The sequence below is a fragment of the Accipiter gentilis genome, chromosome Z (genome assembly GCF_929443795.1).
Source record: "Accipiter gentilis chromosome Z, bAccGen1.1, whole genome shotgun sequence".
Lineage (NCBI taxonomy): Eukaryota > Metazoa > Chordata > Aves > Accipitriformes > Accipitridae > Astur > Astur gentilis.
Genome location: NC_064919.1, coordinates 78,151,445 through 78,175,882, shown reverse-complemented (window position 1 = coordinate 78,175,882; position 24,438 = coordinate 78,151,445). Strand labels below are relative to the sequence as shown.

The following is a 24,438-nucleotide window of genomic DNA, read 5'->3' as shown; positions in this document are numbered from 1 at the left end:
CCTGACCCCCCCTCCCCCCCGCCCCGTAAAAGTGGCATTTGGAAGTCAAAATGCTGTGAATAATGCTTAATGTAATTCCTGAAGACAGCAGGACTCCAGTTCTGGCTGGTGTTATGTGGTATGTAAAATAGAGTAGCATTTTTATTTTTTGCACATTTTAATATCAATGATTTCTTGAATTCAAGCCACTTGAAGGTCTTGTGGTACAGCAAATGAATGCTGCCCATTAGGACATAGTTCTTGCCAGGTGATAGAAAAACTTTCTTTGCATCCAGACTCCTTTCTTGGCATCCAAACAGGATTTTTAAGCTGTAGCATGGCCACCAACCATTTGTCTACTGTCTGCTCATATTTAGAGCCTGAACAAGTTTGTGACATTGTGGGGGACTGATCAGATGAGCCTGATCTGGGTCAAGCTGTGGATTCATTTCCATTGCTGTGATGGTTAATTACTGGCACTTTCAAAAGGGCTTTTTGGTGGTTCCCCATTGGTTTAATTTGAAACCTGTATGTGGCAAAGGTGGAACCAGTCCTTCTTGGCTTTTGAATCTGTAAGGATGTGCTTGCAGCCTTTCCTGGCTGTCTGTGAGCTGGGTTTGTAATATGCATCCTCTGCTGAAAGGTGCTTGAGAACATCAAGGTATCGGATATGTGTTCTGCAGGAATAATTTTCTGACTGTATTGACAGTTTTGTTCTTTGTATGCTATAAAACTAAAGATAATTTAGGCATAAAGCTGGGGTGAAATCCCCAATGTAGCTTGAGATTTTCATCTGTTGCTCAAGCATGCAGGTACCAGATGCTGGAAGGGCTTGATAACTCTGACTGTTAATTTACCGGGGCAGCGTAGTCTCTTGCTATACAGGGTGGCTTGTTCCTTTAGGCTTGCAGGATTATGTGGTGCCAGGTGAGCAGCAGTGCTACTCTGGCCTGTGGGAGAATCCTGTTAAAAACAGGAGGATCCTGTTTAAGCCACTCTTATGCATTGAATCAGGAAAAGAGAAGGAAAGACTGTTCTGGGTAACTCATTTAGTCTGTCCTCACTAGTGTATGAAGCTATAGAAATAATTGGGGAAGAAAGTGATACTGCCTGGCAAATGGGAAATTAGTAAAAACACTAGTTGCATGGGGCTTTATATTGTGTGCTACACTGTGACAGACCAGGTAGACAGTTAGGTCTTACCTGCCTGTATTTCCATAATATTTCTAATATGCCATGTAGGAAATCAGCAAATGATTTGGAGAAGATGGGGATTATTGGAAAAACCAAAGAATAGGTTATTGGAGTGGGAGAGGAACACTGGGGCAGTCCTGGGAGGGGAGGTCCTGAGAATGTGTGAGATGAGACCAAGGAAGTATGGCTTAGCCTAGCAGACTGGAAGCTGAGAGTGGATGTTGCTGTCATGTACTAGTAGAGCATGGGAGTAAACATTGGCAAGTTTACAGCTATTTAAGCTAAAGGTTAATGTTAGTGCAAGAACAGCAGTGTATAAGCTGGTTATGAACAAACCCTGGCTAGAAGTCAGAAAGTGATTTTTCTAATTGTTAGTGAACAGCTTCCAAATGGGTTTCTTTGTCCTTTCTGTTTCTAATTAATCTAAAAATGGATCTGTTTACGAAAGATATTATATGACAGTTGCCTGTGGGAGCAAAGAATGGGACTTCATCATCCAGGAAGCCTCTAAGTAGGCTGTGAGAAATGTCCATGGAACCACAGCCTCCGTAACTATTTTTCATAGTGTGGCCTCCCTGCATTTGCACTGCCCACCTGCCTGCCTTTGCTGCTGAGCTGTGCCACGTTGCAGGACCCTGTGGGTTTCGGAGCACAACCAGAGGTGCGTAGGAGAGGTATTTGCTATTTAGATGCTGTCACTGAAGTAAAATTGTGAAAATCATATTTCAGCCCCTCTTGGATGGTGGCTTTTCCATGCAGTTGCGCAGCAGATATTAAAGATGCTAGACGGTGTGAGGGGTTTCTTGGAGAATGGTAGTTATTAGTGACTCATGCCTGGTAATGAACCTGTCATAGACATAATTTTGTTTTCTGACAAATGTTCAAGTGGTAACAGTTTCAGAAAATATGGTGTAGTTTGTAAATAGGTTTGGTCTTAAATGAGATTTTAAAAATTCCCCATGGGATTTCAGTTGCCTATTTAGACAGTAAATTGCAATTGAACCTATATTCATTAAAAGTTTTTAAAAGCTAACACTGGAAAATTATTTTCTAGGAAAACTTGAAAAGCAACAGAAAATATCAAGACAAAATCAGTGATGTGTACTAAAAAGGAGATAATAAGGCTATCCATCTAGAAGGAATTTAGATTTAGCCTTGGACTGATTTATCTATTTAACCTCACTTTGGTCAATACTTTTAAGCTGTTACATACAAGAATATATGAAATACAAATAGAGATTGCTTTATGTAAAGGATCGGTTTATTTTAACCATGTTTCCATCTGTTTTTTTATTTTTGTTAATAAGTCAATATTCACCTTGTATTTTAAGATAACACACACATTTCTGAGTAACTGTTATTGAGAAACTGAGAGTGCTAAATTTTATTGCAATTTATTTAAATTTTTCTATTTTTATTCAGTGTATCATGTTAGTGCAGCAGATTGAAATGCATGGAAGTGTTTTTGTGATATCTCATGTAACGGGTGCTTGAAGGATTCAGTTTTGTCTACACAAATATCTATAGATTGGCTGGTGTATTCACTCTGAATTTTGTTATGCCTAATTTAAGGAACTTAATTTAAAGCAAGTACAACTCTCCTTCATAATTTGTGACATGGGTACATGTTACTCATCCTAATTAAGTCACTCTATTTTTAGCTTGCAGTAGTAATAGCTAGTTAATACACAACTGTGTACAGCTGCTAGAATCATCCCTTTTTCATCCTGTCTTTACATCCACTTCTCTCCAGTTTTGGTGAAGGTGGAGTGGCTTCTGTAACCTAAGAGCACAGAGCAGAGGCAGCCGCTACTGAAATGACTGTTCCACCATTCCTGCTCAGTATTTGGGTGTGTTTTGGTTAGACTGTGCTTGTCTGTCCTGTCACAGACTTGCCAAAGGGCCAATTGACCTCTCAGTCAGCTGATTTAGGTCAGCTATGTAATCAAAGCCTGGTTTGTAGTGCAGTTTTCATCCTTTTGCAGAGGCTTTCTAAATCCAGTCATTGTCATTTTTTTTGCATTAAATTTCCTCCCCTGTCCCTCCTAGTCAGGGGAGCAGACTGACTGGGTTTCTAGACCCAGTTAATCCAGGCCCATTTTGTAGAGCTTGTCAAGTGCCTTTACTGGAGGTGTGAAAGCTGCGTCTGGGCTTATTAATATGGGTGTATTTGCTGTACTAGGCTTTGTCAGAGCTACAGTGTGGCAGTGCTCCTTTATTCTTGTTCAGTGTCTATACTAACAGCGTCCACAGAGATTGACAGAGGCATATATGTGGTTCATAACAAGTATTTATGGGGTATTTTGCTTCATTAATAAACTGCTGCCTTCTGCAGGTTATATAAATATATGAAAATTATTCCTACCTACAAAGGAAAGCATATTATTTAAGCCACGAGTCATAAAGAGAAAGGTAGGGTAGTAAAAAAGATTCTTTCCCTGCTTTTTGAAAGTTGGTGCATCTGTGGCAAATGAGGAAGAAAGTGCTGGTAGAGAACACAGTCTGTTGGTGGAGGTAGTTGGGCATTGCTCCATAAGGTTATTGGATGTTATTCCTCCACCAAGCAAGCCTTGGTGGCTTTTGAAAAGGGTTTCCATTGCCACTCCCTCTGATGCATTAATTGATTTCTGGTTATTTGATTCAAGATTCTGAAAATGAGCCATCAGAGCAGTAAGTGAAATAGCTGGAAGCCAGACTTCACGGTGTTTGATGTGCTCCAGACTTAAGTACTCTGAAAAGTCAGGCTTTTGTTATCCCGAAATGGCTGTCCAAACAGGGGAGAAGGTCTTGACCTGAGTCTGCCCTCATTCTCCGCTTGTAATAGGGACATTTTCACTTCACAGGTATGCTATGAAAACACCAATTAATGCTTGAATTACTTGATTAATAAGGTGATAAGTGCAAAGAATACTCCTTAACTCACTGCGTGTGACGGTAATGTAACTGCATGTAATAGTAGGGCCTGGCTGTGATACAATAAATAATGCATGTGGTCAAGCTTCGAATAACATGAAGGAAACAATATTAAATAGTTTCTTGTTCAGTGAGCAGTAGGACGCCCTCTCTGCTCACTGAAAAGGGGGTTTACCTCCAACTGGAGAAGGAATCATCTTTAAGTTCATACTGGCTGCTACCCTGTAAGATCAAGGCTCTGAATTCCTGTAGCCAAGTCCTTATGTGTTGGACCAACCTTTTGCAGAATGCGTGAACAGTTTTGTCAGAGACCATTTCCCTGTTCTCACTGTCAAGCTCAGGTAGGAAAACATGTTCTGCAGTGTTTGAACTAAGTCATTGGACTGGGTTGTCATACAGACCATCCATAGGGACTAATGCACCTTCATGCCTATTAGCAGGTATATGTGTAACCATGTAGTTTCCTAACTGAGACAGGTTCTGGAATGATACAGGTAAGGAGCAATAAAACCGAGACCTGGGCAATATGTGAAAAAATTGACTAGACCATCTGTCTTCCTCAAAAGCATCCCTGAAAAATTCATGTACTCCCTCTTGTTAAAGCCTTCTGGGATACAGATTTTGTAGCTTACCTAGACAATCCATGCTCACTTATGATTAAAAGCTTTTCCAGATGTCTAACCTAGCTTTCCACTGCTACAAGTTGGGCCTGTTATTTCTTTATCTCTATTTACAATAGAAATGCTGAATAGTTTACTTCTCTTGTGTTTCACTCAACTAGTTCATGTTTGAAGGTTGTTATGTCTACCTGAGGTCTACATTTCACAGTATCTGCAACTTTTCCTGCCTAAGTTTCTTGATCAAAAAAGCAATTACAGCTTTGAGAGTATAATTTCGGGTTTTTCCACCCCCAGAACATGTTTGTGCTCAGATGCCTTTGCATTTTAGCGATGCTGATTATTTAATTAGATGTGCAATTAAGACATTGATTGTAATTTTCCAATTCCATGAATTATCAAGTCCTTATGTTTTGGATGCCATTAGGAGGGAGAGAGATGTAATTTGAAGGAGGAAGCAGCAGAGGGAGAGTTTACTCTGCTATAAATGAATGCTTCTTCACTGCCTGTTGACCTAAGGTATTCAAGCTGACTCTAGTTTAAAAGCCAGTGTAATCATTGTTTCTGGAATGGGGGCACACAGCTGGTAAAATTTTCAAGTCAGCTGAGTTGCAGAGGGCAGCATAGACATGCTAAGAGTCCATCTTCTACTTGTACTACTTGATTAAAAATGGAGAATGACAGTTCAGCTAGGTAAGGGCTTTCATGCTTTCAGATGGGCAGTCAAAACCCAGGACGAGAGCTCTGGGGGCATTCAGTTGTTTTCAGGAGCACATTTAAGGAAGGTTTTGTGTCGGTCATTGCTGGGGCACAAGGAGACAACATGCTACCCCAGAGTCTGTCACCTGAGACAGCTCTGTTTCTAAAGTCTCACTCTGATTTTGAAGGCTGGTGTGGGCTGTGACAAGTGGAGTTGGCACTCTCTCGGCAGCAGCTTCTGGAAGGACATAGTGTCTGGGAGGTAAGGCTTGTTTGTGCCCCGACGTGGCTGGAACTTACTGGATGAGGAATAAATAAGCCTTTTCTGTGAAGTGCTGGGTTGCAGAGCTCTTAGTAGTTGGTTTTGTATCCCAAAAGTCAAGAGCACAAACATCCACATGGAGATAAGAAAAAGCCAAGCAGGTTTAGCCTGTGCATTTAAAGGGCTGCCTCACATCTCTTAGGGTAAGGCTTCTTGTCATTGTGAGTGACACTGATGACTACAAACAAATCAGATGGAGGATTATTTTAATCAGAGCTTTTCTAACTTTATGACCAACACTCCCTTAAGGATTTTGCACCTTAAGAATTCCCATGTCAGACTAGATCTGTTCTAGCCCCTGGTGGAGTTTTTGACTGGTGTGGCAGCAGCAGCCTCAGAGGGAAGGAGATGGGAGCACTCATTGCAGGCAACTCTAAGGTCTCTGATGAATCCCTGCCTGATAAAGATTGTCCTAAACTGTGAAGTGTAAAGATTTGTAGCTCTGCAAAAGCATTAGTGCTATGTTAACTCATTTTTTCATTAACCTTATAAAAGAATCCTAGTCCTTGAAACTTATTACATTCTTAGCCTTGGAAATATCCTTTATTCTCAGGCATGTGAAAGTCTTTCCTTCTATTAGTTCAGAATGTTCATGCCTCAGGGTTCAGCAGACATCCTTACAGTCAAATAATGTTAACATGTAGAGTGTAAACATCTCTCCTATGAAGATGAGTCAGCCAGTGGTTTGGTCTCACCTGTTCATAACAAATGGACTCATGTTGTCTGTCTTTGAAAGGTAAACAGTCCCAGTACCTGCAATCTTTAACAGTTTTTCCAACATGCCAGGGCTATTCTTGTTGTCTTTCTATAAACCAAATAATTCAACTTTTATTGGAGGAAAAAAACCTTTTTAAGGAGTGAGAACTTTGGGGGCTTTGGGGAAGATTATCTTAGTCCTTTTCTTCCAGTGTTTCAAGGCTAATGTTTGGCCATCACCAGTTTCCAAAGTGCTGTAGGAGGTACCTGTGCCCTTCTTCCCTTCTGAGCTTGTAGGTTGCCCTTGCACCTTGCCTTACTCTTTCCTAAAGTGACACCTTAAAGAAACTTGTTCTTTCATCTAAAAACAACATCTTAAGCATAGTTTTGTAAGTGTGTTCTGGAGCTATTGTAACGACAGAAACAGCATTGACAGGGTAGTTTGAAATGCCTTGGAATATACAGTCTCCTCTCAGGCTTCTGCCTCAGCAGCACTGCTTAGGTTGTGGTAATGCACAGCTCCTCAAAGCATGGTATTCATTGAGGACAGCTGTCAAACAGCAGGAGGTCACTGCTTTTTCATTAACACTTCATCTTTAGACTGCTGATTGAGTCCATCTTGTGGCTTTGAAGAAGATAATAAATAGTATATGTTCACTGCTGAATCAATTGATAAACTTTTACACTGTGTATTTGAACTTCTAAGGTCTAATGCAGTACTGAACTCAAACTATCTTGCTGAGAACTCTGTCTTTAGGGAGATGCAGCAGGCAGTTTCATTTGGAACAGGTGGTTCTTATTTTTATTCCAGTGAAACAAATAAAAAAAAAATCTGTTTTAGAGAGCTCTTGGGTCTGAGATGTCTGAGGCCATTTGTGAGATGAATTAAACCTGAGTGTGAGTTGGACAGGATTTGGCCCTGCTGTTCTAGACAAGCTCACTCCATTGACTTTTCCCTCTTCTCTCTTGACTTTCCCCCCTCTTGTCTCTTTGTTTCATCTCTCTGTAACATTCCCATCCTCTAATTTACTTAGCCACCCCATTTTGTACTTCCCCAAGAGCCAGGACATTAGAAGTGTTCTTGCTTATCTTCCTGCAGGGGGAAGGGATGTGAATGTGGGAGTGGGAGGAGCCGGACCTGTGCTCGAAGCATGCTCATTTTCCTTAGGTTAATCCACTCGTGCTCATGAAGAAATTCCTTACTTTTACAATTTTATCAGTAATTCAGTACTTTACAGGAAGTTGGAATGAAATAGATAATGAGGATTAAAAAAAGAAGAAAGGGTAATGTATACCTCGCAGACATCAAAGCATTTGGCCTATATAGCTGAGCCCAGCTTTATCAGTTTTAATAATTCCCTGCTGGCTCAACCTAAAATTAAAATCTGTTGGCGAATTAAAAAATCGCACTAAGAAGTATTTAAATTTTTAAGTGGAAGTTTATTTCTCTAGTAGAAGGCAAATAACTCAGTGCTCTGAGCCTTAAGGTAAAGCACACTCTTTCTCATAGGCTTTTTTTAGATGCAAGTTTCTGACTGTTTTTCCCAGTTCTGAATTATCTTCATTATTTCAGTAAACAAAACATCCCTGAAAAACAGAGCTTGTCTCAATCTCCTGTGCATTAAGTAAGGCGTTTAAAATGTTTGAAAGGTGCAGTTTGCCTTGCTTCTGAAGGCACCTGTGGTTTTGTCTTTTCGTAGCCACATTTTCCTCTCCAGCTCCTTGTGAGCTGTGGTGAGGGCTGTGACATTTTCCAGCACTTTGTTGCTCATGACCTCCATTATTGATGTCTCATCTCATTGTCTAATGAGACTTGCTCACTTCTTCCATGTTTTTTTCTGCTTCTGTTCTTATAAGGCAGCCATGGGAATATTGGGATTTTATGTGACACTACTTGGAAATCTGCATAGGCTCATTGGGTCTTAAGAGTTGTGGCTGGAGGATTGGTTTTGGCCCCAGAGCAATGGACGTGCTAATGTCTGGTGTTGATGGCTGCAGGGATAGTCAAAGACCAAGGAAGGAAGAGATGTGAAGGACAGAGGCAGTGATGGCAAGATAACATTAGCTCCACTTGTAGTAGGATCTCTGGAAAAAGTAAGGCAGGTAAAAAGCCTGGGGGGCTGTCTAATGGATGCTTCAGGTACTATAGTGAGTTGAGGCGAATAAGGAAGTGTTGTCTGATGGATGCTGAATACTTTTTTTTTTAAAACTATTGCTGTGAAAGAGACCCCTGGCAAGATCTTTTTTGTCTTACTCATATGCAGAGCTTTGAAGATACTAAGTGCCATGCAAATCCTGGATTGCATTTTTATTTTCTCAGCTGGGCAGTCCTCATCCTTATGTGGATGAATTTGATACGGAGCTTCGGCTCTGAGCTCAAGTGCTATAATTGGTATGTTTAGTAGCAACCATTTCTATTGCAGTGGAACTCGGTGCCCTCGGTTGGGTAGTAGCCCTGTTCTCCTGGTGGGGTGCAAACATATAATGAGAAACTTGGGGTCAGACTCTTAAAATCATTTAAAGCTAAAGCACTTCTGAAAATCTGACCTATGGTCCCTGCCCTGAAGCAAGGGAAGGAGCAAAAAGAGGGAGCATTTTCTGGGGGATGGAGGGTCTGAGTGACCACAGATGAATGCCAGCCTTACAAGGGGGTCTGAAAGGAGGTCAGTGGCCTAATTTCTGTGCCTGACTGCAAGGAGCAGTGCTATGGCTGCACATGGAAAGAACAGGGAGGTACTGTTCAGCAGTGGTGCTGCTGAGACAAAGAATTTTGAACCATGGCATTAGTCTACCTGTATGCAAAACTTGTGCTCATATCCATCAAACAAATGAGCTCAGGGGGACACCAGCCTGGCTGTTGCCAGCTGACGTTTCAGCAAGGTGCTGGGATGGAGCTGTGGGACCAGAGGATAGAAGGTGCCAGGAGAATATCCCATGCAGTGAGGGCAGGGCTGGGAGCACAGTGATACGCTCATGGAGGAAGTGGTGAGTAAAAGTTGGTGTTGGTGTAGATAAGAGATTGGAGGGAGTGTATCATTTACAGCAAGGCTGGCTCACAAGGAGGTAGGAGGTATTTGAGCAGATGGGAGGATAGTGGCATTTCCACAGCTAAGTCATATAGGCCTCTTCAAAATCCCACCCCACACTGTGAAAAGACTTTGTTTTGTAAGATGCAGTGAGTTGTCCTTGAGCAAAACTGGAAAATGTGCACAGCTCCCATACAGTGCCTTTGGTGCTAAAGGCAGAGAAACAGCATTTGGGAAGGAGGTGGGTGCTTGAGTCAGGTGCATGAAGAAGGGACACAGGATGAAAGGAGCATTTGTGAAAAGGAGGATGTGAATGTGGACCAACTGGCCCGGAAGATTTCCTTAGCAGTGTATTGGATGTCCTTGGAGTAGCTTGTGGGGCAAATAAATGGTGCCTTTAATTCAGGCACTTCTTGCAGCATGAGTGCCTGCTGCTGCTCTCTCCCCAGAGAGAAGTGTCAGTACAATGTGAGTGGATCTGATTCTGTGCACAACATTTCTGCAGTCATTCTTTTATGTAACAATGTGACTTTTATTTTTGGGAAAGGCGAGATCAATGGGTGTTCAATCCCCCCCACTCATAGAAGAACTGATACTAGTTTTCCTTGGAAACTGGATACTGTTCATTTCAGTGAGGGCATTGCTGAATCTTGCAGGTTAGTCTGGGGGTGAACAGAAGTTATAAAAATAAACATCTGTATCAGAGTTAGGTGAAGAATCTTGTTGGAGCTGGTTAATTATTTTGAGTCCCGGGCTTTTTTCCCCAGCCCCCCTGCTCTGCAGTCCTGCAGGGTGCCAGGAGTCAGGCAGAGTGCTTTTCCAGCACAGATCGGCTCACTGCACTGTACTGCCTGCTCTCATAATGCCAAAGGAATACGCTTTGTCTTTAGTCAGATTGGCTCCATCAGTTCGTATTTCCTTCTGAATGGATAATAAAGTGGAGAATCATTTTGAGGCGAGGAGTGTTGGTGCGCAAGTGAAGCGGGGAGGATGCTTGTGTGAGGAGCCAGGCAGTGAGCAGCTGACAAGGAGGAGTAAAGTAGCAATAGCTGCACAGCTTTCTCTCTGCCTCTGAAGTACAGTATTTTCTGTTGAGTCACAACTGAAGAGAAGGATGAAGTTTTAACTGTACTTGGTACTGCCTGAGAAAGGGAAAAGATGCACTGTGGCAGTGAACTAAAGAATCTCTGTTGAGGGATACTCCTGGAAGCCAACAGGAATACTGCATTTTTGTTTTTTACATTCATTGGCTTCTGCTGTTTTTTGCTTTTTGGATTTTTAGTAGCTGTTGGTAATTTTTTTTTTTCCCCTTCAAAACATGCCTTCAACTTTATGTGATTTCTCATCCTAGTGCTGCCGTGGAACAGGATACTTTTGGTGCCTTTAAACGTTGCTTTCCCCAATACCTGAGATGGGACACCAGCAATATGTTGATAATCTCCACAGTGAAAGTTCATTATCTGGTGAACCTTTAACAAGATTAGGAATCCTTCAGGACTTGTCTTTTCTATGAGAACAAGCTATTGTATTCTATAGTTTTCTATTAATTCTATACATTCTCTTTACATTTTAACCTTTTATTTTATTTTGAAGCAGCAAGGTAAGTGAATGATTGGAACGAAAGAAGTGGCTGGGTATAAAATGCAAGTAGGCAGCAACCAAGGAGAATTGCTCTTTTATTTTTAGAGTAGGCTCTGTGTGTATGTTTACTTTAGCAATACAATAGCTCCATTGGAAGCTGACTGGATTTAAACACTTGCTTTGTAAAAACAATTTACTCTTAGTATGTTCATTTGTATGCTTTATTTCTTGGTTTTTATGTTCACCCGTTAGACACTAATTGTAGATGTCTTATTGCTGGTATAATTGAGGTTATGTCTGTTTACTTATCATACTTTTCTGTTAAGAGGGTTTGTATCTCAGCTGGAATTTGACATCAAAATCACAATGTGAAGAAGAGTTAAAAGGAAAGGGATTTGTGGATAATTTAAATTTGATCACTTGAAAAGCAAATAGCTTGAGAGTAATTCAATTACTGGTTTGATTCTTCCTTAAATGTCACTTAAAACAGGCTTGCTTTTAACCCAGAGTATTTGTCACTAGCCTGATTTCCTGTGCTGAGATGCTTGTGAGTTGATGAGATGAGATGAAATGACTGGCATGCAGGAGCGATGAGGATGCTGTACAAGCTCGAGAATCAGAGCAGATGGTGTGACTCTCTCAGATATCTTCTCAGTTTTCATTCCTTTTATATGGGCAGCTTTCTTTTGCTAATGGAGCGAGCCTTTGGGGGATAAACATCAAGACTTAATGCAGAATGCTAAGGTCTTCTGTCCTCAAGATGAAAAAGAAAGCGTATAGAAGTAAAGCTGCAGTTTTAGCCCAGGAGGATTTTAGTTGCCGAGTGCTGCAGTTTAGCAGCATGAGCTGGAAAACCCTAATTATTCCATCAGCTGCCTACGTTACCTTCACCCAGCCTGGCTGAATGCTTCTGAGTGCCTGCTGTAAAGGAGGGCAGGGCAGGGCAGAAACAGTCAGAAAGATAATGTAGCACCAGTCTGTACTGCAGCTGTGCTATCACTGCCCTGACAACAGAAGCTGGATCTCCTAATTTGTCACCCTGGGTTGGTGAGTGCTACCTGTCCCTCCCCTACCTGAGTGTCCCTGTGAGCTGAGGTACTGTTACCTGGAAAACCCACTCCAGACCTCCTGAATAAGTAATCAGAGTTTTGAGAAAATTTTTAGGGATGAGTGTTTTCCTGGTCGTTCTTGTCAGAAATGCAGCACTTGGAGAGTTCACCCTGTTGCTTCAGTAGAGGACAGGTACAGCATGTTCTGTTTCTGTTAGTCTAGGCAGAGCTCTTAGCATCCTTCCACATTTTCTTCATGGTGCACACAAACCTTACTTAAGCCAGAAGTATTGGATTTTTACTGGCAGTCCTGTCTGTCTGCTCCCTGGTTAGAGGTAGCTGAATAATCAGAAACCTTTCCCTAAAGCCTAGCAGACATTTCTACAGTTCTGATCCCAAAGCCAGCCAATTTGTCAGCATGCTCCAGTACTTGTGTTTCAGTTCTTGGTGCCGTTTCCTTTAACCAAAAAGTTGGTTCTTGCTCCTGGCTCATCTATTCAATACAATACTTGGTCCTTAGGACCCTGGTTTGGGGAAAATCTGTTTTAAGGAACAACAAGTGCTTTAGGTTGTCATGGGTAAACCATTTACTGATTGATACAGCTGTGTACAAAACCTGTGTGCTCTGGAAATAAGGGGGCTGCTGAACTTAATTGCTTCTCAGTTTGCTCTTAAACTGCTGATAGCTGCTGTTCAGGTTTTGTATTTACTCCTAAGGAGTGAAGTAACTTTACATAAGAACAACAGAAGCAGTTGTGATTTCCTTTCTTTTTTTAGTAGTCAGTTATCCTTTTTGCCTTTTTCTCAGCATGGGATGGTCTCAGAACTATGTAAGTGCCTTAGACTTAGCTTGCTGCTGGCTGGGCATGAGCCTTGCACTTGTGTGGTCAGCAGCTACCAGCCTGTGCTTCCCTGTGCGCTCGGGGACAACCCCTATTTCTGTCTCTGGATGCTGCTTTTTCTTGGCCGCCAGGTAATCACAGACCTCATTTGTTACTGCAACCGGTGCATTGCTGTGCCAACCACTGCTGCTTTTAGTTTGCAGAAAAAGCTGTGGTAAGAGATGTGGCTGCAGAGGGAATGAGCATGTCTCGAAGAATGACAGGGATGCCTGGTGCCGAGGTGCTCTTGGGGGGCTCCTAAGACAGCTGGACTAAAAAGGCCTGAACATCTCAATATCTCTCGGTCTGTGCTCACAGTAGTTGATGCCAGGTGGATGACCGACATCAGTCCCATTTTACAGAAAGCTGAGAGACACTTAGCAACTTTTGTGGTGTCCCCTACATTTGTATTAAGGAGTACTAAGGAGCCAAACCATGTTGTGCTATCTCCTTCCTCTACTACATAGTGATGCTCTTTAATTACATGAATTTAATTTCATGCTGTTTCACAACAGAATTTTTTACGCTGGTGAATGCCCTCGCAACACTTCAGTGGGTGTTTCACTCTCAGAGATTTTTTACTGTTCCTTCACTCTGTAGCTACACTGGTAACTTGCTGGTAGAGCAAAACGTTATTTAGAGGTGTTTTTTGCCTCAGTTGAATGGCCTTATGTAGAAGGTAAGAAATAACTGCCATTTGGGAGGTGCAGAACCTTGTAATTCATTTGGCCAATATGTGGTGTTGCCTGGATCAGTTTTCCACCATGAGGGTGACTTGGCTGGCCAAACCTGAACTTTTGTCACATCTATCAAACTGCTTTGGATAGATGTCAAGTGTTTTTTCTAAAATGTGACAGGTGGGAAGGCTGGCTACCATTGATGTCTGCATTGAAGTGTTCTGACAGTTTTTGCACAGTGTTATTGAAACAAACCTGTAGGTACAGGTGAAACCTGGAAAACATCATGGGAAGTGCTTTAAAATTTCAGAAGGTTCTGTAAGTGGGGCTGGGATCTGGTTTCATAGCTCATGCAGTAATTCCTGAACAAAAACTTAAGTTGAGGCTTGGCTGCAAAGGGACTGTGAAAGGGTTACCAAGGGACGTGTAATAGTTTCTTTGCTCATGTTGTTTTGTTTTAAAATAACATTCATCCTTTTGTAACTACCATCTTTTCAATGGTATGGGCGTATTTCCTCTTTAATCCACTGTGAAGTGCCATGTGTCTCTTCAGTACCTTACTTTCAGCTGAAATGTCCTGAGGTGAACACATTTTTCAAGAGTATTGTTCTCCAGTCCTGCTGGTCTTCACCCAGGATCGCTCAGCTCAGTACCTTCTTGTTCTGATCATTCATGCTAGGACTCAAAAGTTAAGAGGTTTTGTTAATTATCAGGAGAAGGCTTGAAAAGAGACACATTCTCAGAAGCAAGCAATAATGCCATGGTTAGGTATGATCCAACCCAACATTAAATCTAATCATGTTAATTAGAAAATTGCATGCTTACCTCCAGACGTCATACAGTAGCAAAGCTGGTGGTAACCCTTCATAGCCTGTCAAGCCTTGTTAGGATTCTTTCAGCAATTAAATTAATGTGTTTAAAAGTGCTATAATATACCCAGGAAGACTCAATGTTTCAGCATGCAGAGTGCTGGGGCGATGTTGCTATGGCAGCATTAGCCATGATTTCTTTGTCTTGTTAATGCCAAAACCTTTTTTTCCCAGAATGGCCTGCATTTTAGTTATTGGTATTCTTCATGTCTAAATGGTTCTTTATAAAGTGGCAAGACCATTTATCAGTCATTTTATTGCTTTTCTTAATATAATTGCTAGTACAGGTAATGCAATACCACTTTGTGGAAGATACTGTAAATATAATCTAAAAGACTTCACTCAATGCCATGGTGGCATGAGTTGATAGAGAGGCTGCTGTGCAATGTTTACCTCTCTGCTGGTAACTGAACATTACATCTACCTTGGGGTATCAGCACGTTCTGACATGATGGTATGAGATAAAGGTGCCTCACTATTTCCCCTAGTGTGAGAAAACCAGATAGCCAGATGAACCTACCTCATTTTAGCAGAGGTTTAATGGACGTAGGCATTGTGCTCTCACTCCCTATTCTTCCACTTGACTGCAGCCAGTTCACTGCTGTGTGGGGCAGTGCTGAAGGCACTGCAGCGCTGCCTTTGTTTTGAACCACGTTTTTCCAGTGGCTCACAGAAGTGAAGATACTGCTCAGGGTGGGTTGCAGCCAGCTCTCCTCTCTCTGGTGAGAGTCTGACCTTCCCCAGAGTACTGTTAAGTGTGAAGTACGACTGATCACCAGCTGATGAGCAGAGAACTCATAATTACATTTTATTCCTTCATGGGATTTCTCACGTTCTTTTTTCTCACTCATTGATGCTGGCGTGCCATGCTTTTGCTCCTGTTGTCATCACAGTTCCATATGTCAGGAGGAAAAGTAACTGTTACTCATGTATTACAAAGATATTTCGAAAGTGTGCCCAGTGACAAGGTAATAAGCTGTGCAGTGTTTGTGGTAGTTCATCTCTTTCCCCTGTTTAAAATCTTAATATGTCGGTTTTGTCTTCATGGGAGTAGCAAAACAACCCAAACATCCCCAAGTAAAGCCAGTGATGTTTTCCTCCTGCTTAGCTTGAACCTGGCTTCCTTTTGGGAAGTTGGGGCATGTAGAAATGGTAGTACCTGGGCATGCTGCACCACACTCAGAGACAGCTGTGCTGAACTGAGCATGGAGTTCTCCTGAAGAGAAATGCTGCTAAAAAAGCAGTCAGAACAAAGCTTGTATAGTCAATGAGGGCTTGCAGTATCTGGCAGGATACCAGGATGCAAATACTCTTCCTCTGAAGACTTGATTTCTTGTTATGTGTTAATGTGACTCCAGGAGTGATTCTGGAAGGGAAGACGACTCCAGCAAGGATTTGCATCCAGTTCAGATTTTTTTTAATTCCACCCCGCCCCCCCCTTCCTGGCTGAACCTGTATTAACTTTCATTGTCACTTCCCTGTTTATGTTACGAAGAAGCGTGACCCTAAGACAAGCAACATTAGAGGAATAAGAGATCTTTATAGGAGACAAGTGACTGCAGAGCACCTAGTCTGGAGCAGTGGAAGGGCACAGGAGCACACACACAACCCTGGGTGGAGAGGAGGAGTGAAAGACCCTGGCAGGAGATGCAGAGGCACAGTGGGGCCAGCCCACAGGATGAAGTGGGCAAATACCCAGAGCTCCAGGTCTGAGTGTGGGTCTGGGGTGGCATAAAGCAGGGAATAGAGGGAGGAAGCCTGTGGGAGAGGTGCAAAGAGGTCAATTTTCTCACCTGCCCCTTGGCATTCTTGTAAGTGGGCAGTGATTTGCTCTTTGGTGGAAAGGGAGATTTCCGTTTACTTCCACCTACTGTAGGGAGAGGTAGAGAGGCTTCCCTCTGAGCCAGAGCTGCCATCCTCATGTTCTGCTCTGGCTTTGTTCCCAGCCTGGGAGGAAACAGTTTCTGTCCTTCTTGGGGCAAGCTGGAAAGGTATTGCTGGCATTTGAAATAGATGTTTTTCTGAAAATCTCTGATGAAATTAGTATTTCGGTGTATCTATATATACATATAAATACATACACATACATACACATATATATACCATAAACACTATATATATAAATAAAAATGACAGCATTGTAGTGTTTGCACTGAGCTGCCTGCTTTGGAATGGCTGCTGTCCTGCAAGTAAGTGTTCAGCAGGAAAAAGTGTTCTCAACAGCTGCTGCTGTTGAGTGTTGCAGCATACAAAGAAAATGAGATTGAAGTCCAGTTGGAACTTATTTCTTTTTTTAAACTAAAATGATCATTAAGCGGCTCTGGTGCCTTGAAATCTGCGTGTGGAAGGCAGCATGATGAACATTGAGTTTTCTGAGGCAATTCTTGCACAAGTATGTGTAGGCTTTTCTCTTAGCGCTTGAGGTTCGATATGCTGGAAAATATTTGAAATGAGCATCTCTGTGTGCTACCCTCAAGCAGCATGTGTAGGGCGCCATAACTGTAGACCTCTTCTTCTTGGCTGCCATTGAATTCAGGTACTTGCTCTCTGAGGGTTCATTTCTTAATATTGATGCAGCAGTGTTTTTCTGGTGTTAAATATCAGTTGGCCACTCAAGTGAAAAGTAAACTGTGTAAGTAGTGGAAGAAGAGAGTCTGAGCAAATATTTCTTAGGTCAACCATGTTCTATGAGGGAGTAGTTAGATAAGAAAGGAAAGAACCTGAAAAAGGAAAACTGATCTTTATGGACCAATGGCCTTAAAATTCTATAAAATTAAAACTTCTTTTCTTTAACAAGCTGACAATGAATCTAACAGGGAATTTGTTCAGCCTACACAATGGCAGGTATTGCCTTTGGGATGGAAGTTCAGCTGACATGCTGGATGATGGGACTTAAACCTGAAGCACAGATGCAGCTTCTGTTATAGCGTGTTAATTAGCTCTGATTATAGAGATTGGTATTTGCAAATGCTGCTTCCTCCAGATCAAAACCTGCTCTTTCCTTCCTTGCCCCCAAAGTGAAACAACAAAAATGAAACCAAGATAGTCACTGGAATGAAAATGCTCACTAACAGAGAAATACTGATGGTAGTGTAAATGCCTGTCAGGAGGAGCTGGAGGATGTGTTATGGAGGGGTTCTGCACTGCAGCAGCTTGTGATCAGTACAGGTGTAGAAACTTTGAGTTAATGCTTTGAAAAAGGGAATTGTTGTATCAAGTCTGAAAGAAGCACCAGGTGAAAGCTTCTGTGAACTCTGGAGTTGGCCCTTGGCAGTGAAAATGCTCTGAGTGAGTTTGTTGGGCCCTAGATCAAGTCCTCAATTGAATGCAGACAGACCTATGGTGGTGGTCAGTCCTCTGCTTAGCATGAGAGCATGAAATATTTGGGCTCAGTACCTAGGCCAGCATTCTCCACTGGGTGCTGCTGGGACAACATGTGACTCTCCCTGCAGAAGACTTTAGGGTTACAAAGCCCATGTTAGGAGAGCCAAGGTTACCAGACCTCAAAGAAGGTGCAAATGCAGCAGCAAAAAACATCTTGGTATGAACTGTAACACATTAGCCTTAAAACAGCTAAACCAAAAACAAGGTTAGAAGCCCTGTTACTATTCCTTTTAACATGGCAGAAAACTTCCTATGCAAAGCTGGATGCACTTGACAACATGTAAGTTAAGCTGAAAGTTGTGTGTGATAATTATGTTTGTGCATTGTGGAGCTTAAAAAAATTTTTTTTTAGAACTAGGTAGTCATAAAAATGAAAGTCAGTTACTACGGGTCTTAAATCAAACAAGAATGTGAAAAAGAATATGTGCTTCAGCAGCAAGTCCAAATTGAATCATCAAAGACATTGGCATTCCCCAGTCACTTGGCTCCAGGAGGACCTCTGGATGGGTCTCTGTCTGCCTTACTCTCTGGAGGGAAAAGCTGACTTTATGTTGCTTAGTAAGTACAGCAGTGAAGACACATGAAAGTTTTAAGTAGTTAACATAGGTTTTTTGGGTTTGGGAGGGGGGTTTGTTGGGGGGTTTTTTGCTCTTTACAGAGGGGATTTAAATCGGGAGACTGATCCACTGCAAAATCTTGAGGGTTGGAGTAGAAGTGACGTGCAGAATCTTCAGGCTGTCAGTTCAGCCTGTTTGTACATATGCTGAGTGTAGCATATTTATCTGCAGGTTAGCTTGTAAGTTTTGAGGTTTGGGGTTTTTTTTAGTGTTTGGTAGCAAAATATTAAGATTAAAATATTAAAATAGCAAAAAGGTTTTACACCTAAAATCTGTCATCCAGTCTTCCTGCCACTTTACATCACTTTGTGCAATTCTTGTGGGATAGCTGGTGCTGTGCCAAATTAAACTTGAATTCTGCTTTGGTTTGAAGCAAGAAAAGGATGAAGACTGTGGACTTGAAAGGAAATGTGCAGGGATAGAATCCCTAATAATTGTCTGAATTCTGTATTCAGAGGGGTAATTAAATCACACAGTGCCAGGAGCTCAGCTTAGAGTAATTTGCAAACCTGCTAGAAAAAGGGAATGGCCACAGAACTGCTCTTGGTTTTTGTTTTGGTTTGGTTTGTTTTTTTTAATTCCTTGGATAGAAGAGGGAGCGAGGAATACTGATTTTGACGAAGACAGACCTGATCTGGGGAGGTGGCCAAAACTAAGATGATGTCTGTACACTTTAAATAGCACATCCTCTTTCTGTCTGCTTGTATGTGGATGCTGTTTTTTTTTATTCTGCTGCTTAAGTTACTTTGGCTATTTCTATCTGAACCAAACTGTAACGTTTTTTCCCCTCTTTTGGTAGCTGCTTCGTGACAGAATAAAAACTGGATGTGAGTTGTGCATTGGGAAGTGATTGATGTGTGCTTGTGCAGCTTGTAGCACTATGAGAAACACAGGTGCAGCTGCTGATCATGTTTGGTAGAAGTAGATTGAAAAAGCAAGAAAATGAAATTGCGCTTCTGCACAGAAAACCTGTTGTAAAACTGTGGGGCAGGAAGCAATTCCGGAAGCAAAAACTCCATTTGTTTCTGCGGGACAAAATGAAGAGGCTTCTTCAAGGCCAGGTAGATGAGAATCCAAACCATGCTCATCACTGCCAGCTCTCTCCGGTGGAGATCGAAACGGACATGTTTGTTTGTGGAATAAAGAGGAGTTCCGCGAGCACCGAATTTTCCACTGCTGGAGGGGACTTTCATCAGGATGAAGAACGTAATTCCAAGGGAGTGAGCGAAGTGTGTGTTGGTGAGGTAGAACTGAACTGGGATGGCTATGTAAAAATACCATGCTCGGTTCAACAGAACAAGAAGGACTTGCAGGGAAACTCTTCTGATGGTACGATGCAGACCTCTTCTGAGAGAAAGGGCAGAGTGTCTGAGGGGCAGGACCTTTCTTCCCTGAGCATTACCATGAGCTGGAGGGAGGTAGCTGAAAGGCAAGGTTGCTTTCCTCAGGAAAAATCCACTGCATACAAGAGTCATAGACGGCAATCAAGAGATCGCTCAGCTGATGTGGTTGATTACATTGTCAAAGAGCTCCAGGGAATAAGTCGTATCCAGACAGAGATTGCAGAGCTCCGGCAGCACCTCACCTTGATAAAAGGCTCTGTGGATGAAGTCTCCAGCTGTGTGGATACGGTCTTGAGTGAGATAGAAGGCCTGCAAGGTGGTTCTACTGGCAAAACCCACGGTACGCATGCTCGAGAGCCAAGCAGAGAGGTACACAAGGAAGAACCAGTATTATATTTTTATGGCATCCCAGAAAAAGATGGTGAAAACACAGTAGAGCTTATCTACAGCTTCTTGTCTGAATATCACTGTTTCAATGGTATCCAGTGCAGTAAGTATATAAAAGACGCTTATAGATCAGATATTGGTACAGGCAAGCCATTAATGCCAAGACCAGCAGTTGTGAAACTTGTCAATTGTGAACAGAGAGACTTTATTTTACAGAAGTCTATCCTTCTGCAAAGCTCAGGGGTCCGGATTGCTACCAGTGAAGACCAGAGACAGCAGAATGGCCAGAGGGGCCGTAAAACAGATTCAGTCTCTTCGCAGTCTGGCTTCAAGAAAAATCATCGCAACTCAGTGAATCCTGATGCAGCTCAGAGAACTGATGCAGTTGGGCACCTTCGAACAAACTCATGCCAGGTTAAGTATAAAAGCACGAGCAGGAAAACACAGTGCATAGGAGAGAGACTTGATTCTGTGCAGAAGTCAACCTTGACTAAGAAAAACAATTCAATACCTGAAACTGAGAAGGAAGCACAAAAAATAAGCTGCAGTGAGCAGCCTTCAGATGACAGTGATGTTCACCAGGCCCTTCATGAACCTCTACAAAATCTGCAGGTGACCAATTTGGCCAAATCGGGTGATGGAAATTACCGCTGCTCATCTGACTCTTTGGGCCATGCAAGCCAAATGTGTGCTTCAAGCAATGATAGTGAGCACAAGCTTGACACTGAAAGCGTCGCTGGGAATTGTTCTTCGCTTCTAGATAAAGATGAGGGGATAACCACAGAAGAAATTGAAATAGACTCTGATACTCCATGCAAATTTACCAGTGCGGAGAAAGTTGATGTTCAAAGAGAAGATGTCTCTAGTGGGGTGACAACCATTAGCTATGATCATACAACAGATGAAATGGCTGATAGTAGTGACAGCTTGAAAGATATGATCCAAATGGACCTGAACGATCAAGATCCAACTGATCAGGTCTTTAGGGATGTCCTGGAAAACTCCCAGTACTTCCTTGACCATTCCCGGGATAATATTGATCTTGTAGACATGAAGTTTTACACTAATAAGCTTGGGAAAGCTATTAATCACTTCAGGTCTGCTCTACAGGTGGTGTTTCACAAACTGGAGACGAGCGATTCTGAAATCCTTTTGGAAAATGATAGTGGCTTACAGATGGATGATGACAATACGCTTATGCTGACCAGTTCAGGTATGTGTGGCAGCTCTGACAACTTTGCAGAAACCCCTCCTAGTCAGTCCTCTGAGAGCCAGGCAAATACAGCTGTCAACAGCGAAGCATGTGCTCAGATGCAGTTTGTTCCTTCCAGTCTTTCCTCTGTTCCACATGAGCCTCCTATTTCCAGCTTGATACCATCAGCTGACAGTGAAATCCCTGCTGGGCAGTGCTTACCTCCCGAGGAGCCTGGAGATACGAACTCTCTACCTGAGCCAGCAAAGGAGTGCAGACCCATGAGCCTTGACAAGGTGTGCGCAGAGACCATCTACCTGAACAAATGCATCAACAACTTCAAAAATGTGCTGAGGGAAAAGAGACAAATGCGTAGGAGACTCTTAAAAGAATTAGCGCAGGAAGGAAACTGGATTTCCACTGAGGAGACAAATTCAGGTAAACAAAAAAAAATGCTTCTAAGGAGATGTCAAAATTTTATATTTGTGTAGTCAGTAGCCAACATCTCACTCTGTGGGTGAATAGTTTATTAGAAGTTATGAGCAAATAGTTATGAAGGCAAGTAATATGCTGTAGAACAGTACTGACCAAAAAGACCTAGAATGTATTGTGTAATACTGAAATGCAAGTTAGCAAGCTTCACCTTTTTCTTTTTGCTTTTTCTTTTTTTTTTTTTTTTTTTAGTTTTTGAGAGAGATAGATTTGCAGTGCATCTTCAAAATAGCAGGTGTTAGGGTTTTTCATCATAATTCGTGACTTGGTTTCTTGTTAAATAGTTAAGACATGTGATAACAAAGTGTGCATTTGAGCTATAAGTAGCTAGATTTGCAGTTTGGGGAGTTGAGTGGATCCAGACTTCAAGTGGCTCCATCACGAAGTGGGAGTTCTCAATGTTTAATCACTGCTAGATGTTATCCTAGTAGAGACCTTTAAAAATAAAAATAAAAAGTTTTAAAAAAAAGCTGTTGAGACCTATGTTTCAGTATTGTTTCTGTAACTTGTCCACAAGATGAGAAATTTTCCACTTCTGTGGAGCTACATCCCTTATTGCCAGCACAGATAATGAAGTGTTTGACCACAGCAGATGTGAGCTGATACAGTGGTGGAGCAATGCTGATGAACCCTTTCCTGAGGATGTGGGAGATAGAAATGACTGACGTGTTTTGATGGGCCATGTTTTGATAGGCCTTGATATGGTATAACGAAACCTAACCTTGAAATGTAGGTCCATCTGCCCCTTCCCTCTCCAGGCAGTGAGAAAACTTTCTTGATGTCATCTCTGTCCAAATCACTACAAAGTTAAAGGAAGAGGCTTTCTTTCAAAGGTGGAAGATACTGGAACTGCAGCTTGAAATCTTAACATCCTTATTGTGAACCTTCTGGTATCAAATATTTTGTTCACTTTTCTCCTTGCAATTATGAAAGCTACTCAGAATAATCAGAGTGCTCTTTTTCCCATTGAACGAGTTGTCTCACTCTGAGTGTCTTTTCTAGTGACTGTGCTTTTGCTATGAAGAAACAATCTGTAAATCTGTACTTGACTTCTGTACCAGTGACCTTCTCAGTTACGCAGATCATAAGTTTGTAATCTACTCTTCACTTTCTTATTTTGTACTAGGTCCTTAGTAAAGAGCTGATTCAAACAATAGGTTTTTAATGAGGGAAACACTAGGATTTGTTAGCAGGCTTGGCACAGATACATACGTATTTTTTGAGTTTCAAGGGAATGTTTAGATTACTAAAATATAGATAGTACAGATGAAAAAGATTTTTTTTTTTAAATTCAGAAAGCTATTTTCATTTTCTGTTCATTGGTTTTTTTTTTTGTTTTGTTTTGTTTTTTTTGTTTTTTTTTTTTAGTGTTTGTGTAGTGCTCAAGTCCTGGACATGTGTCCTAATTTTAGTACGCGAGGGAACAGACAGTGGTTTGAATTAGCATTTGCCACAGTGCATGTGAGAGGAGGCTGCTCATCTCAGCACAGTTTGAGCAGTAGAGACATGTTCACAAGGTGAGAAGTAGCCAAAACAGTTACGGAGGAGGGGGATCACAGCTGGACTTTGGTAGCTTCGACCTGGCTCTGAGGTGGATTGGCATTCCTGAGCCTCCATGGTTCAGTTCTCCTGAACATCATCTAGTGATGTGACAGAGTTCATGCTTGTGGGACACTCATGTAAAGGTGTATCTATATGGTAGACAGGACAACTGAAGTTATAAGTATGCGATGAAATCATGATATAGGAAATGTGCTCTGAGACACAGGAGGAGTCTTGAGGAATCTTGGGTAGTGGATAAAGGATGAGAAAAGGGAGAGAACTTGGAAAAAATGCTGGAGGAAATGTCAGGAAGCAAAGCAGCCCAGACCACCAGAGCAAGGCAGCGTTGCTCGGAAGGGAAGAGGATGCCTGTCTGGAGTGGAGGTTGAAGGACTTAAACCAAAGCAGCAGTGCTGGCACAGGACGGAGCAAGTGGGCAAGGAAGCAGTGGCTGAATAACCTCTTGGCAGTAACCAGAGCGAGAGAAGGGGATGACAGTATTGCCAGAGCAATACTGTAGAGCAGGGCAAAATTAATCATATACTTACTCAGTTTGAAATAGGGTTGTTGCTTCACATGCATTTTCTGAGAAAGTGAAGCAACAGTTTCATGTGCTTCTTTGCTGTACTCAAAGTAAGTTTGAGCCAAGCTCTTATTTTGAAAAATCATGATACTCAGAATGCAATGAAAGGTTGTTGGTTTGCTTTTTTTCCCAGCTGCAGATGAGTGTTTATGTCTTACTTTAAAAATATAATTTGTTCTTAATGGGCTTTTAAGTTACTGGGTCAGGTCCACTGAAAACCCAGTTCTGCCTGCTGGCTTTTTGGTTCTGAGCCTGAACCACTATATTACTCATGCCTGCTTGAAAGTTCAGTGCAAGGTATTTTATTAAATGTGTTTGGCAGTAGTCTGCAGCAAAGGAATGGATGATAAATTTGAATGTGTTGGTAAATCTGTGTGTTTTGGTGAATCAGAGAT

At 42.0% G+C, this 24,438-nt stretch overlaps 1 protein-coding gene across 8 annotated transcripts in view; it reads left to right on the top strand.

Annotated features, from left to right (window-relative positions):
- The window catches only part of UNC13B (unc-13 homolog B), a 137,877-nt gene that overhangs the window by 12,203 nt on the left and 101,236 nt on the right, over positions 1 to 24,438 (top strand). For 6 of the 8 annotated variants that reach the window (XM_049795321.1, XM_049795320.1, XM_049795319.1 and 3 more), the window contains exon 1: positions 21,787 to 21,864. The exons of 1 other annotated variant lie outside the window; for it this stretch is intronic. In XM_049795321.1, coding sequence (XP_049651278.1) covers positions 21,795 to 21,864 — 70 coding nt within the window. In that variant the 5' untranslated portion in view covers positions 21,787 to 21,794. Of the gene's footprint in view, positions 1 to 21,786; positions 21,865 to 24,438 lie in introns of those variants that run through there. One more of the 8 variants, XM_049795322.1, reaches the window with a different exon arrangement.